The sequence below is a fragment of the Hyperolius riggenbachi genome, chromosome 4, assembly GCF_040937935.1.
Source record: "Hyperolius riggenbachi isolate aHypRig1 chromosome 4, aHypRig1.pri, whole genome shotgun sequence".
Taxonomy (NCBI): domain Eukaryota; kingdom Metazoa; phylum Chordata; class Amphibia; order Anura; family Hyperoliidae; genus Hyperolius; species Hyperolius riggenbachi.
Genome location: NC_090649.1, coordinates 284,072,122 through 284,100,031, shown reverse-complemented (window position 1 = coordinate 284,100,031; position 27,910 = coordinate 284,072,122). Strand labels below are relative to the sequence as shown.

The 27,910-nt window shown below is 46.2% G+C and overlaps 1 protein-coding gene across 4 annotated transcripts in view; it reads left to right on the top strand.

The window, feature by feature from the left end:
- GOPC (golgi associated PDZ and coiled-coil motif containing) overlaps nt 1-26,818 on the top strand; it is a 73,086-nt gene extending 46,268 nt beyond the window's left edge. For 2 of the 4 annotated variants that reach the window (XM_068231355.1, XM_068231357.1), the window contains 5 exons: nt 1,729-1,894; nt 3,175-3,270; nt 7,603-7,767; nt 18,403-18,586; nt 20,892-26,818. In XM_068231355.1, the coding sequence (XP_068087456.1) occupies nt 1,729-1,894; nt 3,175-3,270; nt 7,603-7,767; nt 18,403-18,586; nt 20,892-21,010 (730 nt within the window). In that variant the 3' untranslated portion in view covers nt 21,011-26,818. Of the gene's footprint in view, nt 1-1,728; nt 1,895-3,171; nt 3,271-7,602; nt 7,768-18,402; nt 18,587-20,891 lie in introns of all 4 variants that reach the window. The other 2 variants (XM_068231354.1, XM_068231356.1) reach the window with 1 other exon arrangement.
- The last annotated feature ends 1,092 nt before the right edge of the window (nt 26,819-27,910 follow it).

Below are 27,910 nucleotides of genomic sequence, written 5' to 3'. Positions count from 1 at the left end.
GCATGCATTCCAGAAAACCTCACAAGGTGTTCTGTGCTGCGTGACACCAATACATTCTCCTCATGCTTTCAGCCTTGCCAGCTGCAAAGATAGCCTCATGAACTGGACTTGTTTTTCCAGCTCATCTCACAAAAGCTTTATTAGATTGAGACATGGGTAATTTGGAAGCCACAGAGACTGATCAGCCCAAGCCACCTTCTTTCATTGCTCCATAATTAAGTTCTGATGCTTGTGTGCTCACTGTAGACACTTTTAGCAGTGAAAAGAGGTCCTCATGGGAGCTTTGTATAGGGCTAAACTATGATGCACGGTGTGTTCTGACGCTTTTCTCTTATGGAGAGCATCCGGTTTTTCGTCCGTGAGTGTTGCTGTAGCTCTTTTGTGAGATCTGGCCAGTCAGGCTAGCGGCTAGCCTTTGCTCTTCATGGACAATTATCAGCTTTTGACACCCATGACCCTTTCACCAGTACACTGGTTTTTCTTTCTTGTACCACTTTTTGTAGATACTATCAAGGCTGCGGAGTCTGAGTCAGGGCAATTTTGGGCACCCAGAGTCTGAGTCGTTGATTTCATAAATTGAGTTGGGAGTCGGATGATTTTTTTTTGTACAAAATCCACAGCCCTGTTAAGTATTAGGCCACATACACACATCAGACTATAGTCTTTTGAAAATGAAAGATCACAGACCAATCTTACCACCCTTCTTGTAGTATAAGAGCCATACTCTACACAGTCTTTTCTATGGAGCTGAACTCCACATCAGAAAAAAATCTTTGCAAGATGCTGCACACACAGATGCTGTACAGACACAAAAGATCAGTATCTGCAAAAGATCTGTTCCTGCCAAAAATCCATTTCTGCAAATTGCAATGATAGTCTATGAGATCTGCAGATCATCATACACACATGATTTAACTGACATTCATCTGCAGATCCGCAGATCTGAAAATCCATCCTGGTGGATCTGATCTGCAGATGAATGTCAGTTAAATCATGTGTGTATGGTGATCTGCAGATCTCATAGACTATCATTGCAATTTGCAGGAATGGATTTTTGGCAGGAACAGATCTTTTGCAGATACTGATCTTTTGTGTCTGTACAGCATCTGTGTGTGCAGCATCTTGCAAAGATTTTTTTCTGATGTGGAGTTCAGCTCCATAGAAAAGACTGTGTAGAGTATGGCTCTTATACTACAAGAAGGGTGGTAAGATTGGTCTGTGATCTTTCATTTTCAAAAGACTATGGTCTGATGTGTGTATGTGGCCTAAGACTAAGGAGTCGAAGTCTGAGCCATTTTGGGTACCCGGAGTCGGAGTTGGAATCGGAGTCGTGGTTTCATAAACTGAGGAATCAGAGTTGGAATCGGAAGTTTTATGTCCCGACTCCACAGCCCTGGATACTATCCACTGTATACAGGAAACACTGTAGATGGGATATTTGGAGACACTCTGACTCTGACTTAGCAAGAAAAAAACATAGGAATTGTAGCAGAGAAAGCCCTTGTCCTAGATTCTTGAAGCCCTCATGCCCATTTATTTCTTGTCTGACTCATCATTTGAAGACTTGTCTATTCCCTTGCTGCCCAATATAGTCTACAATTTGACAGGTGCTATTCTAACAAGACAATTAGTTATTTACATTATCTGTCAGTGATTTTATTGTTGCTGCAGACAGGTGTGTGTACCATAATTACCGGTAAGCACATTAAACTATGTTTCTGTTCATAGAGTACAGCAAATTCAGTTGCTTGGTCGTGATATGAAAGGTCCTGCACATGACAAGCTTTGGAATCAGCTTGAAGCAGAAATCCACCTACATAGGCATAAAACAGTTATCAGAGCCTGTCGAGGGCGAAACGATTTAAAGCGACCTTTACCAGCTCCACCAGGGCATGTAAGTTTTCTCTGCTATACACCACTTATTTACTTTGTGTATTTGTGTATTTCTTTCTTTTTTTTTTATATATATGGTGTCCTTCTGTTTACAGTTGAACTAGTGGTGATGGGAAGACGGGTAGGATAAAGAGGACCATCAGGAACCTTGGGCTTGCACACAAAATCACATATTCACTGCTGTTCCAAATATTTGGATTGTCTTAGAATTTAAGGCATAAGTGCCGTTGGTAAATTAAAACATGCATGCTGTCACTAGAATTGCAATAAATCTCTTGTGAAATATCTACAACTTGCTTTTTTTTGTGTGTGGTGATTTTCTGTCCTCCATACATCCCCTTTATTGCCGTGCAATAAATGTGCTCACTAGTAGACTAAAGGTGCATACACACATCAGACTATAGTCTTTGGAAAATGAAAGATCATAGACCAATCTTACCACCCTTCCTGTAGTATAAGAGCCATACCTACACAGTCTTTTCTATGGAGCTGAACTCCCCATCAGAAAAAAATCTTTGCAAGATGCTGCACACACAGATGCTGTACAGACACAAAAGATCAGTATCTGCAAAAGATCCGTTCCTGCCAAAAATCCATTCCTGCAAATTGCAATGATAGTCTATGAGATCTGCAGATCATCATACACACATGATTTAACTGACAGTCATCTGCAGATCAGATCCACCAGGATGGATTTTCAGATCTGCAGATGACTGCTTGATCTGCAGATGACTGTCAGTTAAATCATGTGTGTATGATGATCTGCAGATCTCATAGACTATCATTGCAATTTGCAGGAATGGATTTTTGCAAAGATTTTTTTTCTGATGGGGAGTTTAGCTCCATAGAACAGACTGTGTATAGTATGGCTCTTATACTACAGGAAGGGTGGTAAGATTGGTCTGTGATCTTTCATTTTCCAAAGACTATGGTCTGATGTGTGTATGCACCTTTAGAGGAGGGGATGGGTCCAGCAGGTAGAAGTGCAAACCCTGCAATCAAGGGTGCATACATTTACTGCAGTGGATATAGCCTTTTAAAATTTTGATCACTTGATTTCCTGCACTCCTCAGTATTTTTTGCAGGCTTTTGCAGCAATTAAAATTGGACCAATCAGCCAATTTTCATTAGCTCATTTTCAATCTGCACAAAATTCTCAACCTAATTTCCATCAGCTCTTGGCCATCTCTAGGAATTTTTGGGGGACAAATGATTGGATGGTCCAATTCCTATTGTATCTCTCATTCATAAAGGCTATAAATCTATCTTTTGTACCAGCAGGACCCAGAGTGCCTAAAGAAAAGTCAAGGCGTCGGGCCAATCAGAAAAGTAATTCTGGTTAAGGAAGACCACGAAGGGCTTGGCATATCTATTACAGTGAGTAGAAGTCATATTTGAGATGCAACTTTTATGTTTAGGTGTGACTTTAGTTTTGTAGAGTCTTTTGGTTGCTAAGGATTACTACAGAATCTTAACCACTTGCCGACCGCCCCCAGCCGATGGGCGGCGGCAAAGACTGGGCCCAAACGACCGCAATACGCCCATCGGCGGGGGCGGCTGCGGGAGTGGCTATGCGGCGATCGCGTCATTCGTGACGCGATCAGCCGCCGGGGACTGGCTCCGCCCACCGCTCGTAGTAACCCGCCGGCCGTTCGGAAGCGCCGGCGGGTTACTAGCACCCGGATCGCCGCTGCACATATGTATAATAGGCTTTGTAATGTATACAAAGCCTATTATACTGGCTGCCTCCTGCCCTGGTGGTCCCAGTGTCCGAGGGACCACCAGGGCAGGCTGCAGCCACCCTAGTCTGCACCCAAGCACACTGATTCCCCCCCCCCCTGCCCCCTGATCGCCCACAGCACCCCTCAGACCCCCCCCCTGCCCACCCCCCAGACCACTGTTTGCACCCAGTCACCCCCCTAATCACCCATCAATCACTCCCTGTCACTATCTGTCAACGCTATTTTTTTTTATCCCCCCCCCCCTGCCCACTGCCCCCTCCTGATCACCCCCCACCCCTCATATTCTCCCCAGACCCCCCCCAGCCCCCCCCCCCGTGTACTGTATGCATCTATCCCCCCCTGGTCACCCGTCAATCACCCGTCAATCACCAGTCAATCACCCCCTGTCACTGCTACCCATCAATCAGCCCCTAACCTGCCCCTTGCGGGCAATCTGATCACCCACCCACACCAATAGATCGCCCGCAGATCCGACATCAGATCACCTCCCAAGTGCAGTGTTTACATCTCTTCTCTCCTCTAAACACCCACTAATTACCCATCAATCACCCCCTATCACCACCTGTCACTGTTACCCATCAAATTAGACCCTAATCTGCTCCTTGCGGGCACCCAATCACCCGCCCACACCTCAGAACGTCCTCAGACCCCAGCCCTGATCACCTCGCTAGTGCATTGCTTGCATCTATTCCCCCCTCTAATCACACCTTGAGACACCCATCAATCACCTCCTGTCACCCCCTAGCACACCTACCCATCAGATCAGGCCCTAATTTGCCCCGTGTGGGCTCCTGATCACTGGGCCAAACCTTCAGATCCCCCTTCCGATCACCTCCCCAGTGCATTGATTGCATCTATTTTCCCCTCTAACCGCCCCCTGAGACACCCGTCAATCACCTCCTGTCACCCCCCTAGCACTCCTATCCATCAGATCAGGCCCAAAACATCCTGTCATCTAAGAGGCCACCCTGCTTATGACCGGTTCCACAAAATTTGCCCCCTTATAGACCACCTGTCATCAAAATTTGCAGATGCTTATACCCCTGATCAGTCATTTTGAGAAATTTGGTTTCCAGACTACTCACAGTTTTGGGCCCGTAAAATGCCAGGGCAGTATAGGAACCCCACAAGTGACACCATTTTAGAAAGAAGACACCCCAAGGTATTCTGTTAGGTGTATGATGAGTTCATAGAATTTATTTTTTGTCAAAAGTTAGCGGAAATTGGATTTTTATTGTTTTTTTCACAGTGTCATTTTTCACTAACTTGTGACAAAAAATAAAATCTTCTATGAACTCACCATACCCCTAACGGAATACCTTGGGGTGTCTTCTTTCTAAAATGGGGTCACTTGTGGGGTTCCTATACTGCCCTGGCATTTTAGGGACCCTAAACCGTGAGGAGTAGTCTAGAAAACAAATGCCTCAAAATGACCTGTGAATAGGACGTTGGGCCCCTTAGCGCACCTAGGCTGCAAAAAAGTGTCACACATGTGGTATCGCCATACTCAGGAGAAGTAGTATAATGTGTTTTGTGGTGTATTTTTACACATACCCATGCTGGGTGGGAGAAATATCTCTGTAAATGGACAATTGTGTGTAAAAAAATAAATCAAAAATGTGTCATTTACAGAGATATTTCTCCCACCCAGCATGGTTATATGTAAAAATACACCACAAAACACATTATACTACTTCTTCTGAGTACGGCGATACCACATGTGTGACACTTTTTTGCAGCCTAACTGTGCTAAGGGGCCCAAAGTCCAATGAGTACCTTTAGGATTTCACAGGTCATTTTGAGACATTTGGGTTCAAGACTACTCCTCACGGTTTAGGGCCCCTAAAATGACAGGGCAGTATAGGAACCCCACAAGTGACCCCATTTTAGAAAGAAGACACCCCAAGGTATTCTGTTAGGTGTATGATGAGTTCATAGAAGATTTTATTTTTTGTCACAAGTTAGCGGAAAATGACACTTTGTGAAAAAAAAACAATTAAAATCAATTTCCGCTAACTTGTGACAAAAAAAAAAAAATCTTCTATGAACTCACCATCCTCCTAACGGAATACCTTGGGGTGTCTTCTTTCTAAAATGGGGTAATTTGTGGGGTTCCTATACTGTCCTGGCATTTTAGGGGCCCTAAACCGTGAGGAGTAGTCTTGAAACGAAATTTCTCAAAATGACCTGTGAAATCCTAAAGGTACTCATTGAACTTTGGGCCCCTTAGCGCAGTTAGGGTGCAAAAAAGTGCCACACATGTGGTATCGCCGTACTCAGGAGAAGTAGTATAATGTGTTTTGGGGTGTATTTTTCCACATACCCATGCTGAGTGGGAGAAATATCTCTATAAATAGACAATTGTGTGTAAAAAAAAAAAAAAAAATAAAACAATTGTCATTTACGGAGATATTTCTCCCACCCAGCATGGGTATGTGTAAAAATACACCCCAAAACACATTATACTACTTCTCCTGAGTACGGCAATACCACATGTGTGGCACTTTTTTGCAGCCTAACTGCGCTAAGGGGCGAAAAGTCCAATGAGCATCTTTAGGCTTTACAGGGGTGCTTACAATTAGGCACCCCCCAAAATGCCAGGACAGTGAACACACCCCACAAATGACCCCATTTTGGAAAGTAGACACTTCAAGGTATTCAGAGAGGAGCATAGTGAGTCCGTGGCAGATTTCATTTTTTTTTTTTGTCGCAAGTTAGAAGAAATGGAAACTTTTTTTTTCTTCTTTTTTTTGTCAGAAAGTGTAATTTTCCGCTAACTTGTGACAAAAAATAAAATCTTATATGAACTAACCATGCCTCTCACTGAATACTTTGGGATGTCTTCTTTCCAAAATGGGGTCATTTGGGGGGTATTTGTACTATCCTGGAATTTTAGCCCCTCATGAAACCTGACAGGTGCGCAGAAAAGTCAGAGATGCTTGAAAATGGGAAAATTCACTTTTGGCACCATAGTTTGTAAACGCTATAACTTTTACCCAATCCAATAAATATACACTGAATGTTTTTTTTTTTTTTTATCAAAGACATGTAGCAGAATAACTTTCGCGCTCAAATGTATTGGAAATTTTACTTTATTTGAAAAATGTCAGCACAGCAAGTTAAAGTCATTTTTTTGCCAAAATTCATGTCTTTTTTGATGAATATAATAAAAACTAAAACTCGCAGCAGCAATCAAATAGCAGCAAAAGAAAGCTGTATTAGTGACAAGAAAAGGAGGTAAAATTCCTTTAGGTGGTAGGTTGTATGACCGAGCAATAAACCGTGAAAGCTGCAGTGGTCTGAATGGAGAAAAAGGCTCTGGTCCTTAACCACCCTGGCGTTCTATTAAGATCGCCAGGGCGGCTGCGGGAGGGTTTTTTTTAAATTTAAAAAAAACTATTTCATGCAGCCAACTGAAAGTTGGCTGCATGAAAGCCCACTAGAGGGCGCTCCGGAGGCGTTCTTCCGATCGCCTCCGGCGCCCAGAATAAACAAGGAAGGCCGCAATGAGCGGCCTTCCTTGTTTTGTTTAGATCGTCGCCATAGCGACGAGCGGAGTGACGTCATGGACGTCAGCCGACGTCCTGACGTCAGCCGCCTCCGATCCAGCCCTTAGCGCTGGCCGGAACTTTTTGTTCCGGCTACGCTGGGCTCAGGCGGCTGGGGGGACCCTCTTTCGCCGCTGCTCGCGGCGAATCGCCGCAGAGCGGCGGCGATCGGGCAGCACACGCGGCTGGCAAAGTGCCGGCTGCGTGTGCTGCTCTTTATTTGAACAAAATCGGCCCAGCAGGGCCTGAGCGGCAGCCATCGGCGGTGATGGACGAGCTGAGCTCGTCCATACCGCTAAGATGGTTAAGGGGCGAAAAGACTGTGGTCCTCAAGTGGTTAAGCTGTGTTGCAGGAGTAGTTCTGTTGATAGACTTTGCATTAATGAAAAATGTATCTGACTTATTTCCTATTGACATAGGGAGGCAAAGAACATGGAGTTCCAATCCTTATATCAGAAATTCACCCGGCACAACCAGCTGATCGCTGTGGTGGGCTCCATGTCGGTGATGCTATTTTGGCAGTGAATGGAATAAATTTAAGAGATGCCAAGCACAAAGAAGCAGTTACTATCCTGTCTCAGCAGGTAACTCTCTTCATAAAAGAACTACATTTCTTTTGTGTAATGTGTAAGTTTATCAGAAGTTCATTGCTCTGATCCTGTATCCTGGTTAGCGTCCGAGTGCTGTGTTCAGCTCTCCTGTGGCCAGGAGCTGCAGGAGGGGGGGATACTGCGGCCAGGAGCTGCAGGAGGGGGGGATACTACGGCCAGGAGCTGCAGGAGGGGGGGATACTGCGGCCAGGAGCTGCAGGAGGGGGGGATACTGCGGCCAGGAGCTGCAGGAGGGGGGGATACTGCGACCAGGAGCTGCAGGAGGGGGGGATACTGCGGCCAGGAGCTGCAGGAGGGGGGGATACTGCGGCCAGGAGCTGCAGGAGGGGGGGGGGGATACTGCGGCCAGGAGCTGCAGGAGGGGGGGGGGATACTGCGGCCAGGAGCTGCAGGAGGGGGGGATACTGCGGCCAGGAGCTGCAGGAGGGGGGGGGGATACTGCGGCCAGGAGCTGCAGGAGGGGGGGGGGGATACTGCGGCCAGGAGCTGCAGGAGGGGGGGGGATACTGCGGCCAGGAGCTGCAGGAGGGGGGGGGATACTGCGGCCAGGAGCTGCAGGAGGGGGGGGGGATACTGCGGCCAGGAGCTGCAGGAGGGGGGGGGGATACTGCGGCCAGGAGCTGCAGGAGGGGGGGATACTGCGGCCAGGAGCTGCAGGAGGGGGGGGATACTGCGGCCAGGAGCTGCAGGAGGGGGGGGATACTGCGGCCAGGAGCTGCAGGAGGGGGGGGGGGATACTGCGGCCAGGAGCTGCAGGAGGGGGGAATACTGCGGCCAGGAGCTGCAGGAGGGGGGGGGGAATACTGCGACCAGGAGCTGCAGGAGGGGGGGATACTGCGGCCAGGAGCTGCAGGAGGGGGGGGATACTGCGGCCAGGAGCTGCAGGAGGGGGGGGATACTGCGGCCAGGAGCTGCAGGAGGGGGGGGGGATACTGCGGCCAGGAGCTGCAGGAGGGGGGGGGGATACTGCGGCCAGGAGCTGCAGGAGGGGGGATACTGCGGCCAGGAGCTGCAGGAGGGGGGGATACTGCGGCCAGGAGCTGCAGGAGGGGGGGGGGATACTGCGGCCAGGAGCTGCAGGAGGGGGGGATACTGCGGCCAGGAGCTGCAGGAGGGGGGGGATACTGCGGCCAGGAGCTGCAGGAGGGGGGGGGATACTGCGGCCAGGAGCTGCAGGAGGGGGGGGGGGATACTGCGGCCAGGAGCTGCAGGAGGGGGGGGGGATACTGCGGCCAGGAGCTGCAGGAGGGGGGGGGGATACTGCGGCCAGGAGCTGCAGGAGGGGGGGGGGGATACTGCGGCCAGGAGCTGCAGGAGGGGGGGGGGGATACTGCGGCCAGGAGCTGCAGGAGGGGGGGGGGGATACTGCGGCCAGGAGCTGCAGGAGGGGGGGGGATACTGCGGCCAGGAGCTGCAGGAGGGGGGGGGGATACTGCGGCCAGGAGCTGCAGGAGGGGGGGGGGATACTGCGGCCAGGAGCTGCAGGAGGGGGGGATACTGCGGCCAGGAGCTGCAGGAGGGGGGGGATACTGCGGCCAGGAGCTGCAGGAGGGGGGGGATACTGCGGCCAGGAGCTGCAGGAGGGGGGGGGGATACTGCGGCCAGGAGCTGCAGGAGGGGGGAATACTGCGGCCAGGAGCTGCAGGAGGGGGGGGGGGAATACTGCGACCAGGAGCTGCAGGAGGGGGGGATACTGCGGCCAGGAGCTGCAGGAGGGGGGGGATACTGCGGCCAGGAGCTGCAGGAGGGGGGGGATACTGCGGCCAGGAGCTGCAGGAGGGGGGGGATACTGCGGCCAGGAGCTGCAGGAGGGGGGGGGGATACTGCGGCCAGGAGCTGCAGGAGGGGGGGGATACTGCGGCCAGGAGCTGCAGGAGGGGGGAATACTGCGGCCAGGAGCTGCAGGAGGGGGGGATACTGCGGCCAGGAGCTGCAGGAGGGGGGGATACTGCGGCCAGGAGCTGCAGGAGGGGGGGGATACTGCGGCCAGGAGCTGCAGGAGGGGGGGGGGATACTGCGGCCAGGAGCTGCAGGAGGGGGGGGGGGGATACTGCGGCCAGGAGCTGCAGGAGGGGGGGGGGGATACTGCGGCCAGGAGCTGCAGGAGGGGGGGGGGATACTGCGGCCAGGAGCTGCAGGAGGGGGGGGGATACTGCGGCCAGGAGCTGCAGGAGGGGGGGGGGGATACTGCGGCCAGGAGCTGCAGGAGGGGGGTGGATACTGCGGCCAGGAGCTGCAGGAGGGGGGGGGATACTGCGGCCAGGAGCTGCAGGAGGGGGGGGATACTGCGGCCAGGAGCTGCAGGAGGGGGGGGGATACTGCGGCCAGGAGCTGCAGGAGGGGGGGGGATACTGCGGCCAGGAGCTGCAGGAGGGGGGGGGATACTGCGGCCAGGAGCTGCAGGAGGGGGGGATACTGCGGCCAGGAGCTGCAGGAGGGGGGGGATACTGCGGCCAGGAGCTGCAGGAGGGGGGGGATACTGCGGCCAGGAGCTGCAGGAGGGGGGGGATACTGCGGCCAGGAGCTGCAGGAGGGGGGGGATACTGCGGCCAGGAGCTGCAGGAGGGGGGGGATACTGCGGCCAGGAGCTGCAGGAGGGGGGGGGATACTGCGGCCAGGAGCTGCAGGAGGGGGGGGGGATACTGCGGCCAGGAGCTGCAGGAGGGGGGGGGGGATACTGCGGCCAGGAGCTGCAGGAGGGGGGGGGGGATACTGCGGCCAGGAGCTGCAGGAGGGGGGGGGGATACTGTGGCCAGGAGCTGCAGGAGGGGGGGGGGATACTGCGGCCAGGAGCTGCAGGAGGGGGGGATACTACGGCCAGGAGCTGCAGGAGGGGGGGATACTACGGCCAGGAGCTGCAGGAGGGGGGGATACTGCGGCCAGGAGCTGCAGGAGGGGGGGGGGGATACTGCGGCCAGGAGCTTCTGCAAAGGGGCAGGACTATGTGCTGGAAGCCGGTGGACTTGGGGCTCCGGGAGGGATTCGGGGAAAACAATATCTGGTAGGCAATAACTTTTTATTTGAAGAGGATGTTAGAACGTTCCATAGAATGTGTTAAATTTAGACTGAATTTGTTCTTTTAAGGGAACCTGAAGTGAGAGATATATGGAGGATGCCATATTTATTTCCTTTTAAGCAATACCAGTTCCTAGTAGTCATGCAGTCCTTTCTGATCAGTAGTGTCTGAATTACACACCAAGCATGCAGCTAATCTTGTCAGAAACCTCTGATCTGCATGCTTGTTCAGGGTCTATGGCCAAAAATATTAGAGGCAGAGCATCAACAGCACAGCCAGGCAATTTGTTTTGTTTAAAATTAAGTTATTTCAAATATTTCAACCTCCATATCCCTCAGTTCCCTTTTTTATAGGACACCCCAGGCGAAAATAAACGAAATAAACAATTGTCTTCCTTCTCATAAAAATGACGTTTTAAGATCTTCCACAGTTTTATTTTGTTTAAATCTTGCACTGTGAGAGACAAGTCGGCAAGGGTGGGGGGGTTGCCATATGCTTCAGATCCTCCTTGAACATAAGGCCCCTGCCCATATTCCCCACTGAAACCTTTGAATGTATTGCAGCTCAACTGTCAGCAGAAGTAAACATCAACATATTGCTCATATACCGCCCCCCAAAAAATGGTCCAGCCTTTCTTAAGGAAATATCTGAACTCTTATCCTGCGTAACAGTGGAACACCCTAGATGGATCATCCTGGGAGACTTCAATGCATGGGTGGATGATCACGACTCCCAGCTAGGAAGTGAACTACTTCTCATAATGAATTAACTGGGTTTCTCTCAGGCTATCAACCTCCCCACCCATACGAAAGGGCACACCCTGGATCTTATATTTCATTCCGGACTTTTAATATCACACATGGATATAAACCCAGTGGTATGGTCAGACCACCACACCATCCACTTCTCTCTGACAGCACCAGCGATAAAACACAGAGGGAAAGAACTCATAAAATACCGTTCACTGAAAGATGTCTCACCCCAGCACGTTCAGAATATCCTCAACTTCGACGCATTAACCAATCATTGCGCAGACCCAGACTCCATGGTCCTGATATACAACCATGCAGTGTCATCTGCCTATGACGCCCTCGCTCCATTTCGCATCAAACGATCTACACCACTTCACCATGCACGGTGGTTTGACAGCTCACTAAAGGACCTAAAGAAAGAAGTGCGCAAACTAGAAAGGAAGTGGCGAAAATCTCAGAATTCAAAAGATAAACACACCCTTGTCTCTCACCGGGAAAGCTACCAAAATGCGATCACCAAGAAAAAATCCTCCTACCTATCACAGGAGATCGCAAAGGCCGCCAACAGACCAGCCCAACTATTCCGCACAGTTGATAGACTATGTAATCCATCCTGTCTAAAACCCACTATAACTCCCTCAAAGGAGCTATGTGAGAAATTTGCCTGCTACTTTGCTGACAAAGTATCTTCTATTCGGTCTCTCATTCAGTCCACAGCACCCAAGACTCATGCAACTAATGGAAATAGCTGCAAAAACAACCTAACACCCTGGACTGATTTCAAAAGTATTAGTGAGGAAGAGATCTCAGACATCCTCTGTCGTCTCCGCCAGACAACCTGCGACCTGGACCCTGGACCAACTAAACATATGCTGAAATGCCCTGACCTGCTTGGTCCAGCATTTCACAAAATAGTAAATTGCTCTCTGCAAGCAGGGAGGTTTCCTTCCTCTCTAAAAGAAGGAATCATCAAGCCCCTTCTTAAAAAACCTTCCATGGATCCAGATGCTATGAGCAGCTACAGACCTGTCTCCAACCTCCCCTTCTTAGGTAAAGTTATTGAAAAGGCTGTCTATCTGCAACTTGAAACCAGGCTGTCAGAAAACAACATCCTGGACCCTCTACAATCTGGCTTTAAGAAACACCACAGCTGTGAAACAGCCCTCATCCAAGTCTGCAACGATCTGCTCATGGCAAGGGACAGAGGGGAATGCTCCATCCTAATCCTGTTGGATCTCTCAGCTGCTTTTGATACAGTTGACCATGAAATCCTGCTTAACAGACTGCAGGAGTACTGTGGCATCAGTGGATCAGTCCTCCAGTGGTTCAGATCATTCCTGACTGACAGAACACAGAGAGTATCCCTAGGACCTATAATGTCCAAACCTGCACCTCTACAATTCGGAGTGCCACAAGGATCAATCCTATCCCCTCTGCTGTTTGCAATCTACATGTTGCCACTCGGTACACTTATCCAACGACATGGCCTGACGTACCACTGCTACGCCGATGACACACAGCTATACCTGTCCTTCAAACCTGGTGGAACAGACCCTACCCCAAAAATAAACTCTTGCTTAGCTGAGCTTCAGGCATGGATGAATGATAACTGGTTGAAACTGAATGCTGACAAAACTGAGGTCCTGTTTGTCCAAAGCCAGTGCTCGCCATCAAAACAGCTCTATCCTAAAGCAACACCAATCAGGATTGGGAATTCAGACATAAACAGCTCCAACCTTGTGCGCAGCCTTGGCGTACTAATCGATGGGGAATTGAGTTTCAGAAACCAAATTTCATCTGTAGTTAAATCTTCCTTCTTTCATCTGAAGAACATTGCAAAGATTAAACATCTGATTCCCCCAGAGGATCTTCAAACCCTAGTCCACGCCTTCATCACATCACGGCTGGACTACTGCAATGCCCTTTATGCTGGCCTCCCCAAAAAAGACCTGCGTCGCCTGCAATTAGTGCAGAATGCTGCTGCCAGATTGCTAACAAACCAGCCTCGCCACTGTCACATTACACCGATCCTTCGCTCACTGCACTGGCTACCAGTAGAATGGAGAATACTCTTCAAGATTGGACTGCTGACATTCAAATCCCTGCACAATCTGGGCCCTGGATACATGAAGGACTTGCTGAAGCTGCACCACACCTCTCACAACCTCAGATCAGCAAGTTCTATAAACTTGGTCACTCCCAGAGTGCACCTCAAAAAATCTGGAGACAGAGCCTTCTGTCATGCTGCCCCTACTCTTTGGAACTCCCTACCACACCCAGTAAAGACAGCACCATCCCTGGAGCTATTCAAATCCAGACTGAAAAGCCACCTGTTTAGCCTGGCATTTCCAGATTTATAAAATTCTTCCTCTGTACCACGATGGTCGGAGCCATGCTTATGCGCTTTGAGTCCCACGGGAGAAAAGCGCTTTACAAATGTTATTTGTTGTTGTTGTAAATCTAGTTTTGTAAGTTGTTTTTTGTTTTGTTTTGGTTTTTTTTGTTGTTTTGTTTTGTTTTTTGCTCAATGACTCATTCATTGAAGTTATGGCAAATTCTATACCTGCATTTAAAGGGGGCTTAGATACTTTCCTTGCGTTTGAAAGACATCCATGGCTACAATTACTAGGTAATGCCCAGTGATGTTGATCCAGGGATTTTATCTGATTGCCATCTGGAGACGGGAAGGAATTTTTTTTCCCTTTTGGGGCGAATTGGCCTTGTAAGGGTTTTTCGCCTTCCTCGGGATCAGCAGGGAAATTTTGCTTGAAACTGAATGGCAAAGGTCATGTTTTGTATACTCCAGCCATAAAATGTATGTAAATGTGTACTGATGTGAGACAAGCTTGTGTGCTTTGGGTCCTACAGGAGAAAAGTGATTTACAAATGTTTTCTTGTTGTTTTTTACATTAATCTAACTGATCCAGAGTGGGTTCACGTTTCAACAGGATTTTTTTTTTTTTTAAATTTCAGAATGATTACATTTGGGCTGCACGGTGGCATAGTGGTTAGCACTCTCACCTTGCACCGCAGGGTCCCAGCCAGGTCAACATATGCAAGGAGTTTGTATGTTCTCCCTGTATCTGCATGCGTTTCCTCTGGGCACTCGGGTTTCTGCCCACATCCCAAAAATATTCAGATAAGTTAATTGGCTTCCCCCTAAATTGGCCCTAGACTATGATACATGCACTACAGGATACATACCTAGACATACAGTAGGACTATGGTAGGGACTAGATTGTGAGCTCCTCTGAGAGACCGTTAGTGACAAGACAATATACTCTGTACAGGGCAGCGATAGATGTTAGCGCTATATATGAATAATAATAATTACATATGATTACATACTCCTATACGGTTTATGTTTAGCTTGTTGCATATCAGTCTGAAATGTGTATCCGTTAATACCATTCATTAACTGATATAACTTAAATGCATATTTTGACAAATCATTGTAAACAAAAAGGATGTCCCTCTCTCCCCCAAAAAGTGTATAACTCTTCTTTCACGCTATTTGACAAGTGATTATGGATTGTTCTTCTAGATATAGAACATAAACACGCAGTACCCCTTTATCTGTAGGGGAAGCATTCTGATGGGAAGTGGCCTGGTATATTCCTTTACATGAAAGTGTAAAAGGTAACTTTATGGCCTGACAACTGCTTCATGTGTCACTAGGAAATGAAGCTTATAGAATTAGAGTAGTATGGTAAACGTACCATTACCAGTTAGAGCACATTCCTGACACAAGCACAAGATATGTATTCTGGATGACGAAAAAGGAAGGTTTGTTGATCTTTGTTGTAACTGCTAACCCATCCACCCACCCTACCTCATTCTGTCACAGATTACTGTGCTATAGGTCAGGACCTTGGAGACAAACTCAGGTGTAGTATGAACTGCTGGGCATTCACCAGACTTTTGATGAGGGTCCTATGTTAAATTCGGGCTAGTGTTGAATAGAGAAAGTAGCATATAGTAAAGTCTGATTAGTAAAAAATGATTAAAGGACAACCGTAACGAGGGATATGGAGGCTGCCATAATTATTTCCTTTTAAGCAATACCAGTTGCCTGGTTGTCCTGCAGATCCTCTGCCTCTAATGCTTTTAACCATAGACCCTGAACAAGCATGCAGCAGATCAGGTGTTTCTGACATTATTTTCAGATCTGACAAGATTAGCTGCATGCTTGTTTCTGGTGTTGTTCAGACAATACTGCAGACAAATAGACAACCGTGGCTGCCACGCAACTGGTATTGTTTAAAAAGAAATAAATATGGCAGTCTCCATATTCTTCTCACTTCAATTGTCCTTTATGTGAAATTTTATTTCTTTGAAAAAAAGACCTCTTATTTCTGTGCGTCAGTCATCTGCAAAAGTTAAAGTGTTTAATTTGAGTCACCAGGGCTTGTACTCTTTGCGGCTAATTACTTATGTAACAAAATGGAAAAGTTTTTAAGCTAAATACTCACAACCCGACGGAGGAAGATGGATCCAGCGTCCCCCTGGCGATGAGCTTCCCACAATTCATCTTCTGGCTGGCGGGTACACGCGACGGCAAACGACGGGCACAAGCCGCAAGCCAAGCGATCGCGGTACTTAGAGGAACTGTCGTGAAAATCTTAATTTAAAACGCATACAAATAAAAAGTTAATTTCTTCCAGAGTAAAATGAGCCACAAATTATCTTTCTCTATCACTTACAGTAAGTAGTATAAATCTGACATTACCGACAGATTTTGGGCTAGTCCATCTCTCCATAGGGGATTCTCAGCATGGCCTTTATTCTTTATAAAGACATTCCCTGAAAAGAGATTTGTACAAAGATGCTGGCCAGTCTCCCTCGCTGCACACTATTTTGGCCGTTGGATGGAGCAACTGCCATTCACGAAGTGCTTTTAAAAATAAAACTCTGAGGACCCCCCCATCCCATTTGAAGATGGGCTAGTCCAAAATCTGTCGGTAATGTCAGATTTCTACTACCTACTGTAAGTGACCGCAACATAGGAGAGAAGTAATTTATGGCTCATTTTACTCTGGAAGAAAGTTACTTCTTATTTGTATATGTTTGCATGTATTTAAAATTTTAAGACTTTTGCGACAGAGGTCCTTTAAATATCTGATCTGCTGTGATGGTCGTCATCGCCACGCGTTGCTAAATATGATTGTGCGCCAAGTCGCGAGCTTGCGGAAACTGCGGATTGCGGAAGCTTGTTGCTCAAAAAACCATTGTTCGTTGGAAAAATCATCGGGAAAATCGCATGGTGGGTATGGACCTTTTAGAGAGCTGTTTCCTTAGTGAATAGAGATTATATTTGCAAAGGACTATTTTCAGTCAGTTCAAATATCAGTCCTGCTGATGTTTTTGGTGTCAGTAGTGTCTAAATCATACGCCTGACACAAGCATGCAGCTAATCCAGTCACACTTCAACCAGAGCACTTGAACTTGCATGCTGGTTCAGGGTCTATGGCTAAATGTATTAAGAGGCAGAGGATCAGTAGGACAGCTGGGCAAGCTGCATTGTTTAAAAGGAAATGACTGAGCCTCCATATTCCTCTCGCCTCAGGCTTCCTTTAAGCCAAAAGTTGAGGGAGGTGAGGGAAGACGTGAAATGGACCACTCTCAGCTATATAGATCCAGCACGAATATGCCCCTGTGTTAAGTCCCGTTCAGACTGCACGCGTTTCCAGCCGCGTTTTGGAAACGCGTGCAGGAGGCCGACACGCACGACATCAGACAGTGCATAGAGTGCACTGTCTGATGTTCACACTACATGCGTTCTGGACCTGCGTGGTCCGGGAACGCATGCTGCACGCAGATTTTGTCAAAACGTCTGGCTGTCCCATTCACTTTTCAGTGATGGGATCAGCCACGCAACGCACACAAACGCGGATGGCGTGCGTTCGTAAGCGTTGCGTTCCGCACGCATGGCCATCCGCATTTGTGATCTGATCTTAATGTGTTAACCTTGGGTAGCTTTGTCTCAGGTCAGGTATACTTTAAAGGACCAGTGTCACAAGTGTCACGAACGATGTTGTGTCAAGCAGAGATGTTTTTGTTTGACACATATAGTGTGCAATTTACCAGCCTTGTCATGTTGACAGGTGACGTCACTGCGGTTCTTCAGAAGCCCGTAGAAAGGGCCTTCAGTGTCCCATCACTACAGGCATTGCCGTGGCCAGCTGCCCAGTCTCTATGTATGTCGCTATGTATGGACAGCCTGAAAAGCCTGAAGTATAAAACAAAATGTATTTTCCTTTGTTACATTACATAAACTGACAATAGTTAGCACACAGCGCCAGCCACAGAGCACATGCACGAGTCTTAGAGACTTGGCAGCTGCCCGCAGCAATGCCTGTAGAGATGGGACACTGAAGGTCCCCTCTACAGGCTTCCTGAAGAACAGCGATTGTCGCCTGTCAACATGACAGGCAGTCATGCTGAATCCCCGAGCGCAGCCAGAGAGCGCCTGTTAGGGATGATCAAAGTAGGCTGGGTGAGAGGCTGGTTATGCTCCCCCCACACCATGGTAGTACGTCCCGTCGCATGAACAGGCGCGGGATACATTTGAATTAATAAGTGTATTTTTCTGTGGGGCAAATTTAAAGAAAAAGAACTGGTGAGTTGCACACTGTATGGAGAAGCAGAAAACCTTTTTTTTTTTTTTAAAGTAATACATATAACACATGGATGCTACACACACTGTTTGGTGATTGATTGAAACGTAACTCTTTCATTTATAGTCTGCAGCCAGCTCTGCATGACTGATGCCTGTTACTTTGTCTGTTTTTAAGGAAGTATGAACTTTAACATCTCTTCTTGTGTAACTTGATTTTTCAGAGAGGAGAAATTGAGTTTGAAGTGGTGTACGTTGCTCCAGAGATAGACTCAGATGATGAAAATGTGGAATATGAAGATGAAAGTGGACACCGGTATCGGTTGTACCTTGATGAGTTGGAGGAAGGTGGAACGAGCCCTGCAGCATCCAATAAAGATGGAAGTGGAGATGCTAAACCACTTAGAGGTAATTGAAATGCACTGTCCTGTTCATAAAAGGGTGAAACTTGTAAAATCTTTCTAAATAATGCTCGAGTGATTTACTTTTTTTATATTGTTGAACAGCTTGCTTATATATAAATTGACCTTGCGTAGTTCCACCTATAAGTAGTATGGCCCTGTTCATACTTGGAATTCGCTTTGTTGTCCACAATGGCCTGTGTAGCCCTAGCCTTGTTCACATTATCATTAAACAATGAGTCTTGAGAAATGTTTATTCTGGTGGTTAGCAAGGCTCTGAACACATGGAGAGGTAACTCTGAGGCATATTTTAGATGGACACCTGAACCTGCACACTTGTGGAGCTGTTAAGCATCCCATCTGCCGGCCACGACCACTATTCCGGTGCAATTTAAATGCAGCCAAATGACAACGTTGTAGTTGTAACATCACGCATATCAGCCCTGGACACGTGGTGGTGTTACTTTGCTGCAGAAAAATGCAGTATGCTGCGTCTGAGCATGGCCGTGCTGAGATGTGACCCCATGGTGGGCTAACTATCCACTGCCAGTACAGAGCGCTTATAAGCGCACAGCTAGTGTACAAGAGCAGTTGACAGGTGGTGAATTCACCACCTTCACCTGCCTGAAAGAGGCTTTAAACTAGCCATACATCTAGTGATGATGGTCAGATTTGACAAAGAGATTAATCTCTCTTAATCAAATCTGATGAGAGATCTGTCAGCTGTCCATACACCGCAGGCCGATTCCTGATCAGTTTCATGCTGAAATCAGTCCGGAATTGGCCTTGTGATGCCACGTCCGACAGTCTTGCTGCCCTGATGCTTTCCCCCTAATGTTAAAGAGAACCCGAGGTGGGGTTCTAACAAAATCCCCATACAGAGGCTGGGTCTGCTTATAGAGCCCAGCCTCTGTTGCTATCCAGATTCCCCCTAAGCCCCCCCTGCGCTCTGCGAGACCCCATAAATCACACACACAGCGTGTCAGAGCGGGCGGTTTACCTCCTCCTGTCAGTCTCACCGCTCCCCCGCCTCCTGCATCGCTCCAGTCCCCGCCCACATCCCTTCCCTCCCCACTGATTGGAGGGATGGGACGCGGGCGGGGACCGGAGTGATGCAGGAGGCGGAGGAGCGCCGAGACTGACAGGAGGAGGTAAACACAGCCCGCATAGAGTGGCTGTGATTTATGGGGTCTCTCAGAGCGCAGGGGGAACTTGGAGGGAATCTGGATAGCAACAGAGGCTGGGCTCTATAGGCAGACCCAGCCTCTGTATGCGGATTTCGTTGTTAGAACCCCACCTCTGGTCCTCTGTAAGGGCCTGAGCCCACTAACGCAGTTGTGCGCAGTTGTGTCCACTTTTCAGCAACACATCAATGTTACAGATGCTGAAAAGCAGACACAACTGCGTTAGTGGGCTCAGGCTCTAATTACCCCCCCCCCCGGTCCCCTGTGCATGTTATACATTACCTGTCCACGACCTCCGCTTGTCCCCGCTGGATCAGGACACGCTCTATTCTTCATGCATGTGTGCCACGTGGTTGCCTAGTAACGTGGCTGCGTGTTTGACACCTGACCTTCTGACGCACGCTCTTACTAGGAAACCACGTGGGGCGCGCGTGTATGTGAAGCGGAATGCGGCCGGAGCAGCGGAGAACAAATGGAGGCCACGCACAGGTAATTTGTAACATGGGTTTTGGGGGGGTACAGTGTCTGGGGATTCGTCGCGTTCGCCAGTCTTCCTAAAATTGCACACTGTTACTGCTGTGCACCCGATCAAGCAAGTTGGCCCAACATCTTGCAGCATGCGTAATTGACTATGCGACCAATTTCTGCACCGAAATTGGTTGCATTGTCTGTCGGGCATGCACTTTGCGACACACAGGTTTTCATCTGCTGCCAAGTCACCTGATGCATGGCCACCTTTTACTATGAAAGAAGTTAGAGCGAAAGCATGGCCATTAACCATAGTCTGTGTTTGTGCCAATTAGCCCCAAATCTTAGCGCACACAAAGAACATGTGAGGATACATGAAGACTCATCTAGGTGCTGATATTTTCACCTTTGCTAACAGATTAGGTGGTTTGGAGTAAACACTGATTTACTTTAGATTTTGTTATCTTGCCTTGCCTACTGGCTAGTTCTCTTGACCATACGCTGTTGCACACATTTCAGCAGGTTCAATCAAGGTAGCCAAATTTGTTGGATGGGATTTCCAAGAAAAAAAAAGTTTGAGTGCTTTATGTAATAAGATGGAGACCACAGTTGTCTTGCAGGATTTGTCTTGAGTTTTTTTTCTCATTTGTTTTCTTCTAGTGTTTGACCAAAAACCTCATGTTGATGGACATGAAAACGGGGACCTGGAGGCAACAAGTGAATCTCTTTCAGGAGATGCGGCTTCCAAGCTAGCATATTCTTCAGAGTCCCTATCGTAGGGATTAGTTGTTGGCGTCAACAGAGGAAGAGACCGACTTTCACTCTAGTGGACGAGACAGACTGTAGTCTCACATGGGGGAAGGGTATTAGTGACTTCAATGCGGTTTCCTCAGGGGTTGTCTGAGCAATTTTACATGTGCAAAATCTGTCATTTATCCACTTGAAGCCATAACTATTCATATTGCATGTTTCTTTTCTGATTCTATTTTATTTTCATATAAACACCAAAGCATGTATTTTTTAAAGATAATGGTTAGCTTGTGTTGGACACTGTTAAGAAAGCGACTGTTGTAGTATCATATTACAGCACAACTGGACGTGCTAGACAAGGTACATTTAAAGCAAGCAACAGAAGGACATCCTCTAATACATATTTAGCTCATCATTCTGTTTTTGTTGTATATTCGTGCCAACCTGGATCAGCACAATCATTTTAAGTTGCTTTGCGTGTTCTGAGTCATGCAGTAAATGTCTCCTTGTATTTAAATAATTTTAAGTACCAGACTTTCACTCCCTTCCATGCAGTAAAAAGATCCTGTGCGCACACACAAGAGCAGGTTTGCTATTAGGACTGCTACTATAACAGGCATGGGCTGTAATTTTATGTCAGACCCGATGTGCGCACTTATGCAGACTACTTGTCGAGATGCAGTTAGCAAACCCTCCCCTAGAATAAGTTGGGTGCTTACAGCTACTGTAACTTCTGTCTGACTGTGTGACCTGTTATGCATTCTGCTGATATCTGGTCTTCAAGCCCCTACACTCTTCCAACTTGGGGAGCCTAAAACAATTGTGAACATTTTTAAAAAAGCCTTATGAACTGATCAAGAGTGACCTTTTCAGACAACAATCATTGTAACCGAGTACAGAGACCTTACAACACAGTAATATTTGCTGTTTGCACTGTGACAGAAGTGGGGTCTTCATTGGTCTGTGTAAAAGTGTGTAATGGGACAAGTGCTAATGGATATTTGTTCTCTTGAGAACTGTTATTTATAGCAAGGGTTTTCAAACTGGTGCTTAGACCTCACAAATAATGCAGTTTTTGTGGATATTCAGTAGAACACACAACTCTTGATGGTTTAGGAAGTAGTCGTTTTGAAGTTAAAAACTAAAATCCACAGAATGTTCACTGTGTGATGTCTGAAGACCAGCTTGATTCCTGTGCTTTAGACTGTTAAAAGTGGACCTGTCATTGTTTTAAGTTTATCGCGTTTGTGTCAGTATTCGGGTACTGTATCTTTATTTTCCCAAACCCTCCTCTGTCATTAAGTAGCTTCTGTTGGGGCAATTCTCAAATTCCTACCCTTCTAAGAAAGTTGTTAAATTTGGGGACAATGCATATTCAAGAGGTAAATATACAGGGCATTTCTGACTTGTTCCATTTAAAGAACATTCATATGGTATTATGAGTGGTATGTATTACAGCCTACATAATTATTTTCCATCAATTGCTGTATGCAATATTTTGTGTAATGGTCTCTAACTTTAATTGCCCCCTCCAAAGCTTTTGAATGAGCAGGCCATAGGAATGTGTTTTTGTTGCATTTTTTTTTTAAATTAGTTTTTCTCTTACCTGTGTATAAAACTATATATTTGTGGAGAGAGCAGAGTGTGCTTTCATCTCCCAGATTCAGTTGGCAATGACCACATTATGGCCTCAATTCACGGAGCTTTATCAAACGTTTGATAATTTACCTCATGGGTAAAATCTAATTTTGAATTCACTAAGGTGTTATAGATTTATCGAATGTTTTATCGATTAAATGATAAATTAATCTATAACACCTTAGTGAATTCAAAATTAGATTTTGCCCATGAGGAAAATTATCAAACGTTTGATAAAGTGTTTGATAAAGCTCTGTGAATTGAGGCCAATGAATTCTACCACACAAGAGAAGACTAGTGTACACTTTCATAGCAGCTGTGTAAACTAATTGCATTGAGACCTCATTAAACATGGCAAACCATGCACTATTTAAGCCTCAGACATGTGCATGAGGATTGTGGGCTGCAGGTATCGGAACTCGATCCCTCAGGTGCCGGTTCAAGACAGTTCTGCACACATGTTGCTGTCTTACAGGGTAGATTTGCATTCTGTTGCTATGCAGTATAGTCTTTGGCAAAGACAATCAGGCAGGTTGATCGCTTGCCAACGCATCAGGGGCTGCTGTACACACAAGATTCTTGGGAGAGGCAGCCCTGTACCGTCTAGCACTTGTACAAGGCTTTATGTTGTGCAGGGGGCATGGGAGTAAATATGCAAATTGAGTCTGAACAATGCCTTGAGCAATTGTCCTGCTCTTCCTTGTCCCACCAGAGGTTCTTTACTGGATAGGTGACCAATATTGGGGACATGCTTGAGATAGTGAAAGTCAGAAGTACAGTAGTCAGGACATCTGAATAGACCTGGACCACAGAGAGGACGCTTTGGAAGATACCTGTGCTCACTTGCAGGCCTCATATAATTTTTTTGAAAAATACATGCTTAAAACATTGACAGGTTTACTTCAAATGTGAAGTGGCATTGGCTTAGAATTGAGCACCAATACATACAGTAACTCCGTTGATAAACAATCTCTTTATTCCACTTTAAGTTAGTTATGTATAAAGTTCTGTGATATAGGTTTTTGTTCCTCCTATATGCAACTGCACTATATATTGCTTAAGAAAGCTTTGGAAAATGTACATAGTAGCGAAATTGCTATTTATAAATATATATATATAATTTCCTTCCTGTCTGTGACATGTTTGTGCAGTCACATGTACGTTTTAAGCCTTTTTATACTGTGTATTTTTTGTTTACTATAATTATCATTAAAGCTGACTGTACAGGAGCTGGTGTCTGCCGGTGATGTAAATGTGGTAAGGCAGTGCAGGAATAGAAACGGTACCAAGTTCTTCTAAGTATCGGAAGCAGCTGCTGTGACAGACTTGTGGAACATCTCTGCTTCATCATTTCCCTATTCCCACAGGAAAGCAGAACATCCCATGACAAACCATTAAACATGAGCTGAAAATTTGACTTTGTGTAATTTAACCCTGTAGAGATCTGGAATGATCAGGAGACTACGGTTCCTTAAACTTTGCACAAGGTAGTTTGACTTAGAAAGCTACTGATTTATCTGACTGCTTAAAGTGAATGGGAACCAGTTTTTAAATAAAGTCAGATACTCACCTAAGGAGAGGGAGGCTCTGGGTCCCATAGAGCTTTCCCTCTCCTCTCCTGGTCCCTGCTATTGTCCTGGCTTCCCTGTAGCGGTATTCAACCGTATCTGTCAAATACCGCTGTTTCCCGGCCGAAGGGAGGCTTCGAAAATGCTTTGGGAGCCTGAGTGCTCCCGAAGACTGGCCGGTCTACACTGCGCATGCGCAAGCGCCCTCTATGACGCGCATACGCTGTGTGGAGCCACCTGTCTTCAGGAGGACCCTGCTCCCGAAGACTTCTGAAGTCCCTCAGCGGGGGATGTAAACGGGGGAGCCAGCGCAGCACGGAGGACACCAGGAGAGGTAAGGCTCATTAGGACTGAGCCTTCCCTCTCCTTAGGTGAGTATCTGACTTTTTTTATTTACACATGGGATCCCATTAGCTTTAACCTGTACTGAGTAAAATCATTTAAAATAAACACGAGGTAACTTCAAATGAACATTACATAGTTACCTTGCCATCAGTTCCTCTCAGAAGCTCACCATTTTCTTCTGACAATAATCCCTTCCAGTTCTGACAACATTTTGTCAGAACTGAAATATATCAGTTGCTGTCAGTTACAGCTGAGAGGAGAACTGATGTGTCCAAGTTTCCCTATAGCTCAAGTGGGCGATGTTACAGTTTAACAGTGTGCTGACCAGGAAGCTGTTATGGGGTAATGGCCATTTTCAAAATGGAAGAAGGAGAATTCCATTGATCACAGTGGACAAACAGGACACAGGAGAGGAAAAATAGATTGAGGAGTAGACTACACAGGAGCTAAGTATGACTTGTGTATGTTTATTTTGACTTTTTGTTTTCAGTTCAGGTTTTCTTTAAAGGATACCAGAGCTGAAGCTTGTTGTTTAAAAAGGGGGGGAGCAGGTATGTATATGAAGCAGTCCACATGCCCACCGCTTCTCCTACCCCCCATATTTTCCTCCATCCCACTCCTATCTCTCGCAAATGCTCCCTGCAGCTACTTCCTGGTCGGCCGGGTTGGGCATTGGTGTGCAGGTGCTGGCCCAGCTGCACCTGTCCTTGATCGTGCGGTCGGGAGTGCTCTTCGAATGAGCACAGCGTAGTCGTGATGCCATGCGCAGAGCGGTCACGCTAATGGCTGATCAGGAAGTAGCTGCGGGGGCATTTGCGAGAGATGGGAGGGGGACAGAGAACTGGGGGAGAGGTGGGCATGAGGACTGCTTCATATTCAAGCCTGCTCCCCCGTTTTTACTGCCGGAAAAATTGTGGGCTAAGATTACCTGTTGCTTAATGTGATACTAAAGTGAAAAACTTGTGATGAATTGTATGTGTAGTAGGGATAATTAATATAAAATTAGTAGCAAAGAAAAGTCTCATTTTTATTTTCATATATATTGGGTTTTTTTTGTTTGTTTTTTTTTAAACATTAAATCATTCTGTCATATTTGCAAATTACAAACCACACACTGTATTTTAAACTATAAAACAAAGCAGTAATAATGACCCTTTGAACTTCCCTGCAGTAAAACCTTATCTAAATGTCTCACTGTTCCTTTTGATTAAGTGCTTCAGAAAACAGTACTGTGTTGGAGCCAGGGGTTTTAATAGCTCAGAGCCCTTTTACATAACTGAAGTTTAACTCTTCCTGTACTGGAAAACAAGACTTTTTTTTTTTTTTTTTTCCCCTTACAAATGTTCTACATTTTAGCTGTACTACACATACAAGTCATCTCATAAGTTTATTTTTGCTTTAATGTGCTGCCACTCCTACTTCATCTTCAACCGGATCTTTCAGTCAAATACTGTTTTTAGAAAGTGCGATAGAGAACGGTGCAGGAGCAGTTCTTAATTGTGCAAGCACATTGAAGTGCAAGCGTTTTTTCACTGAGCAGGAGCAGGCTGGAACTCACCCCTGTGCTGTGCAAAATTGCTTTGCACTGCTCAAAAGCACTTCTGGGCGGCGACTGTGGAGCTTAGAGGGTGGGAAACTGGGGAGACCCAGACAACAATGAGCAGCACATTAAGGTACAGGTAATCTAGCCCACCATGTGATCCAAGTAATAGCATTTCCCTGATTCAAGGTTACTGTACTTTAAATCAAGTTGTGAATTATAGTAAGTAATTGTGGTTTGAATTCTGGTGAGCTGGACCAGAACTTGGCTCAGGCCTATGTTCATTTTGGTTCCTACAAGGGAAACTGGCGAGTCAGATTTTGGAGCCTATATTTTATTAACCATGCTTTTCATCCATATACCTGCATTTAAAATAAAATGCATACACGTGACAAATCCCTGGCATCATTGCCATTTTACTAGAGACATTGGTGACTTCCTTTTTACAGCCAAAAGCAAAAAAATAAAAGCTTGTAGCACTTAATAATACTCAATATTTGCTTTAGCAGGTGGTTTGGAAAATCCATACAAAGCAGAAAACTTTGTGTGGGGGTCATAGAAGCATGGGTCAGATTATTTTTTTTTTTTTCTCCAGTCACCAAAACCATCCGGCTGGACCTTCTGATACATGTACCTTCCATGATTTAGGTTTCCTAATGTATTTTTTTAAAATTAAATCTGGAATGCACTGTTCCACTGGTTATGTGTTACAGGCACCACTAAATTAAATAAATCCACTAAATTCACTAGTGAGCGTTGTAGTGGTCATTCTTTCTATTTGATCTGTAGCACATGGAAGTATGATGTCTAAAGGTGCATCAGTACCACATTTTCCTCAGATGTCATTCAATCAGATTTGTGTTATCAATATCCATTGATCCTCTATAAAAATAGGAAAGATGGCAGTATGAACCCAGCCTGTCACTTACAATAGGTTACAAAAATCTGGCAGGCTTTTCGGACTGGTCAATCTCTTCATGGGGATCCTGTTTTTTCATTTTTTGTTTTTGTTTTTTTTTTTTTGTTTGGTTTTCAAATGCCCTTACTAAATGGTGGTTGTGCAGTCCAACTGCCAAAATAGTGTGTAAGTTCATAGGGAGGCTGGCCAACATTTTGGTATACAGTAGATCAGGGATGCCCATTATGGTGGCCATACATGGTACAATTTTTTCATCCAATCTTACCAATTCTATGTAGTATAAGGGAACTGCCTAAATTATCCTTTCCATATATTCACTTAATTTACCCTTATACTACATAGAAATGGTAAGATTGGATGAAAAAATTGTACCATGTATGGCCACCTTTTGGTAGATCGCAAAAGACTTCATGGTAGATTCCAACCCCACTACAGTTTCCAAAATGTGCTCCTAAAATTGTACATGGGTAGATCATTTCGACTTACTAATTTTTTTAAGTGGCTCACAAGCCGAAAAAGTGTGGGCACCTGTAATAGATCATTCCATACAGGCTTTTGTAAAGAGCACTGGAAATACAGTACTGAGAATTTTCACTAATCACTAATCTGAGAAGTTGCACTAATCAAAAACCTGTCAGATCTGTCACATTTTTAAGGCAAACTGTAAGCAACAAATGAGAAAAGTAATTGATAACCCATTCTATTCTGGTAGAAATTGACAGTTTATACAAATGCATTTAAATTTTACAGTTTTTTGCAATAGTGGTCCTTTAAAGAGACTCCGTAACAAAAATTGCATCCTGTTTTTTATCATCCTACAAGTTCCAAAAGCTATTCTAATGTGTTCTGGCTTACTGCAGCACTTTGTACTATCACAGTCTCTGTAATAAATCAATGTATCTTTCCCTTGTCAGACTTG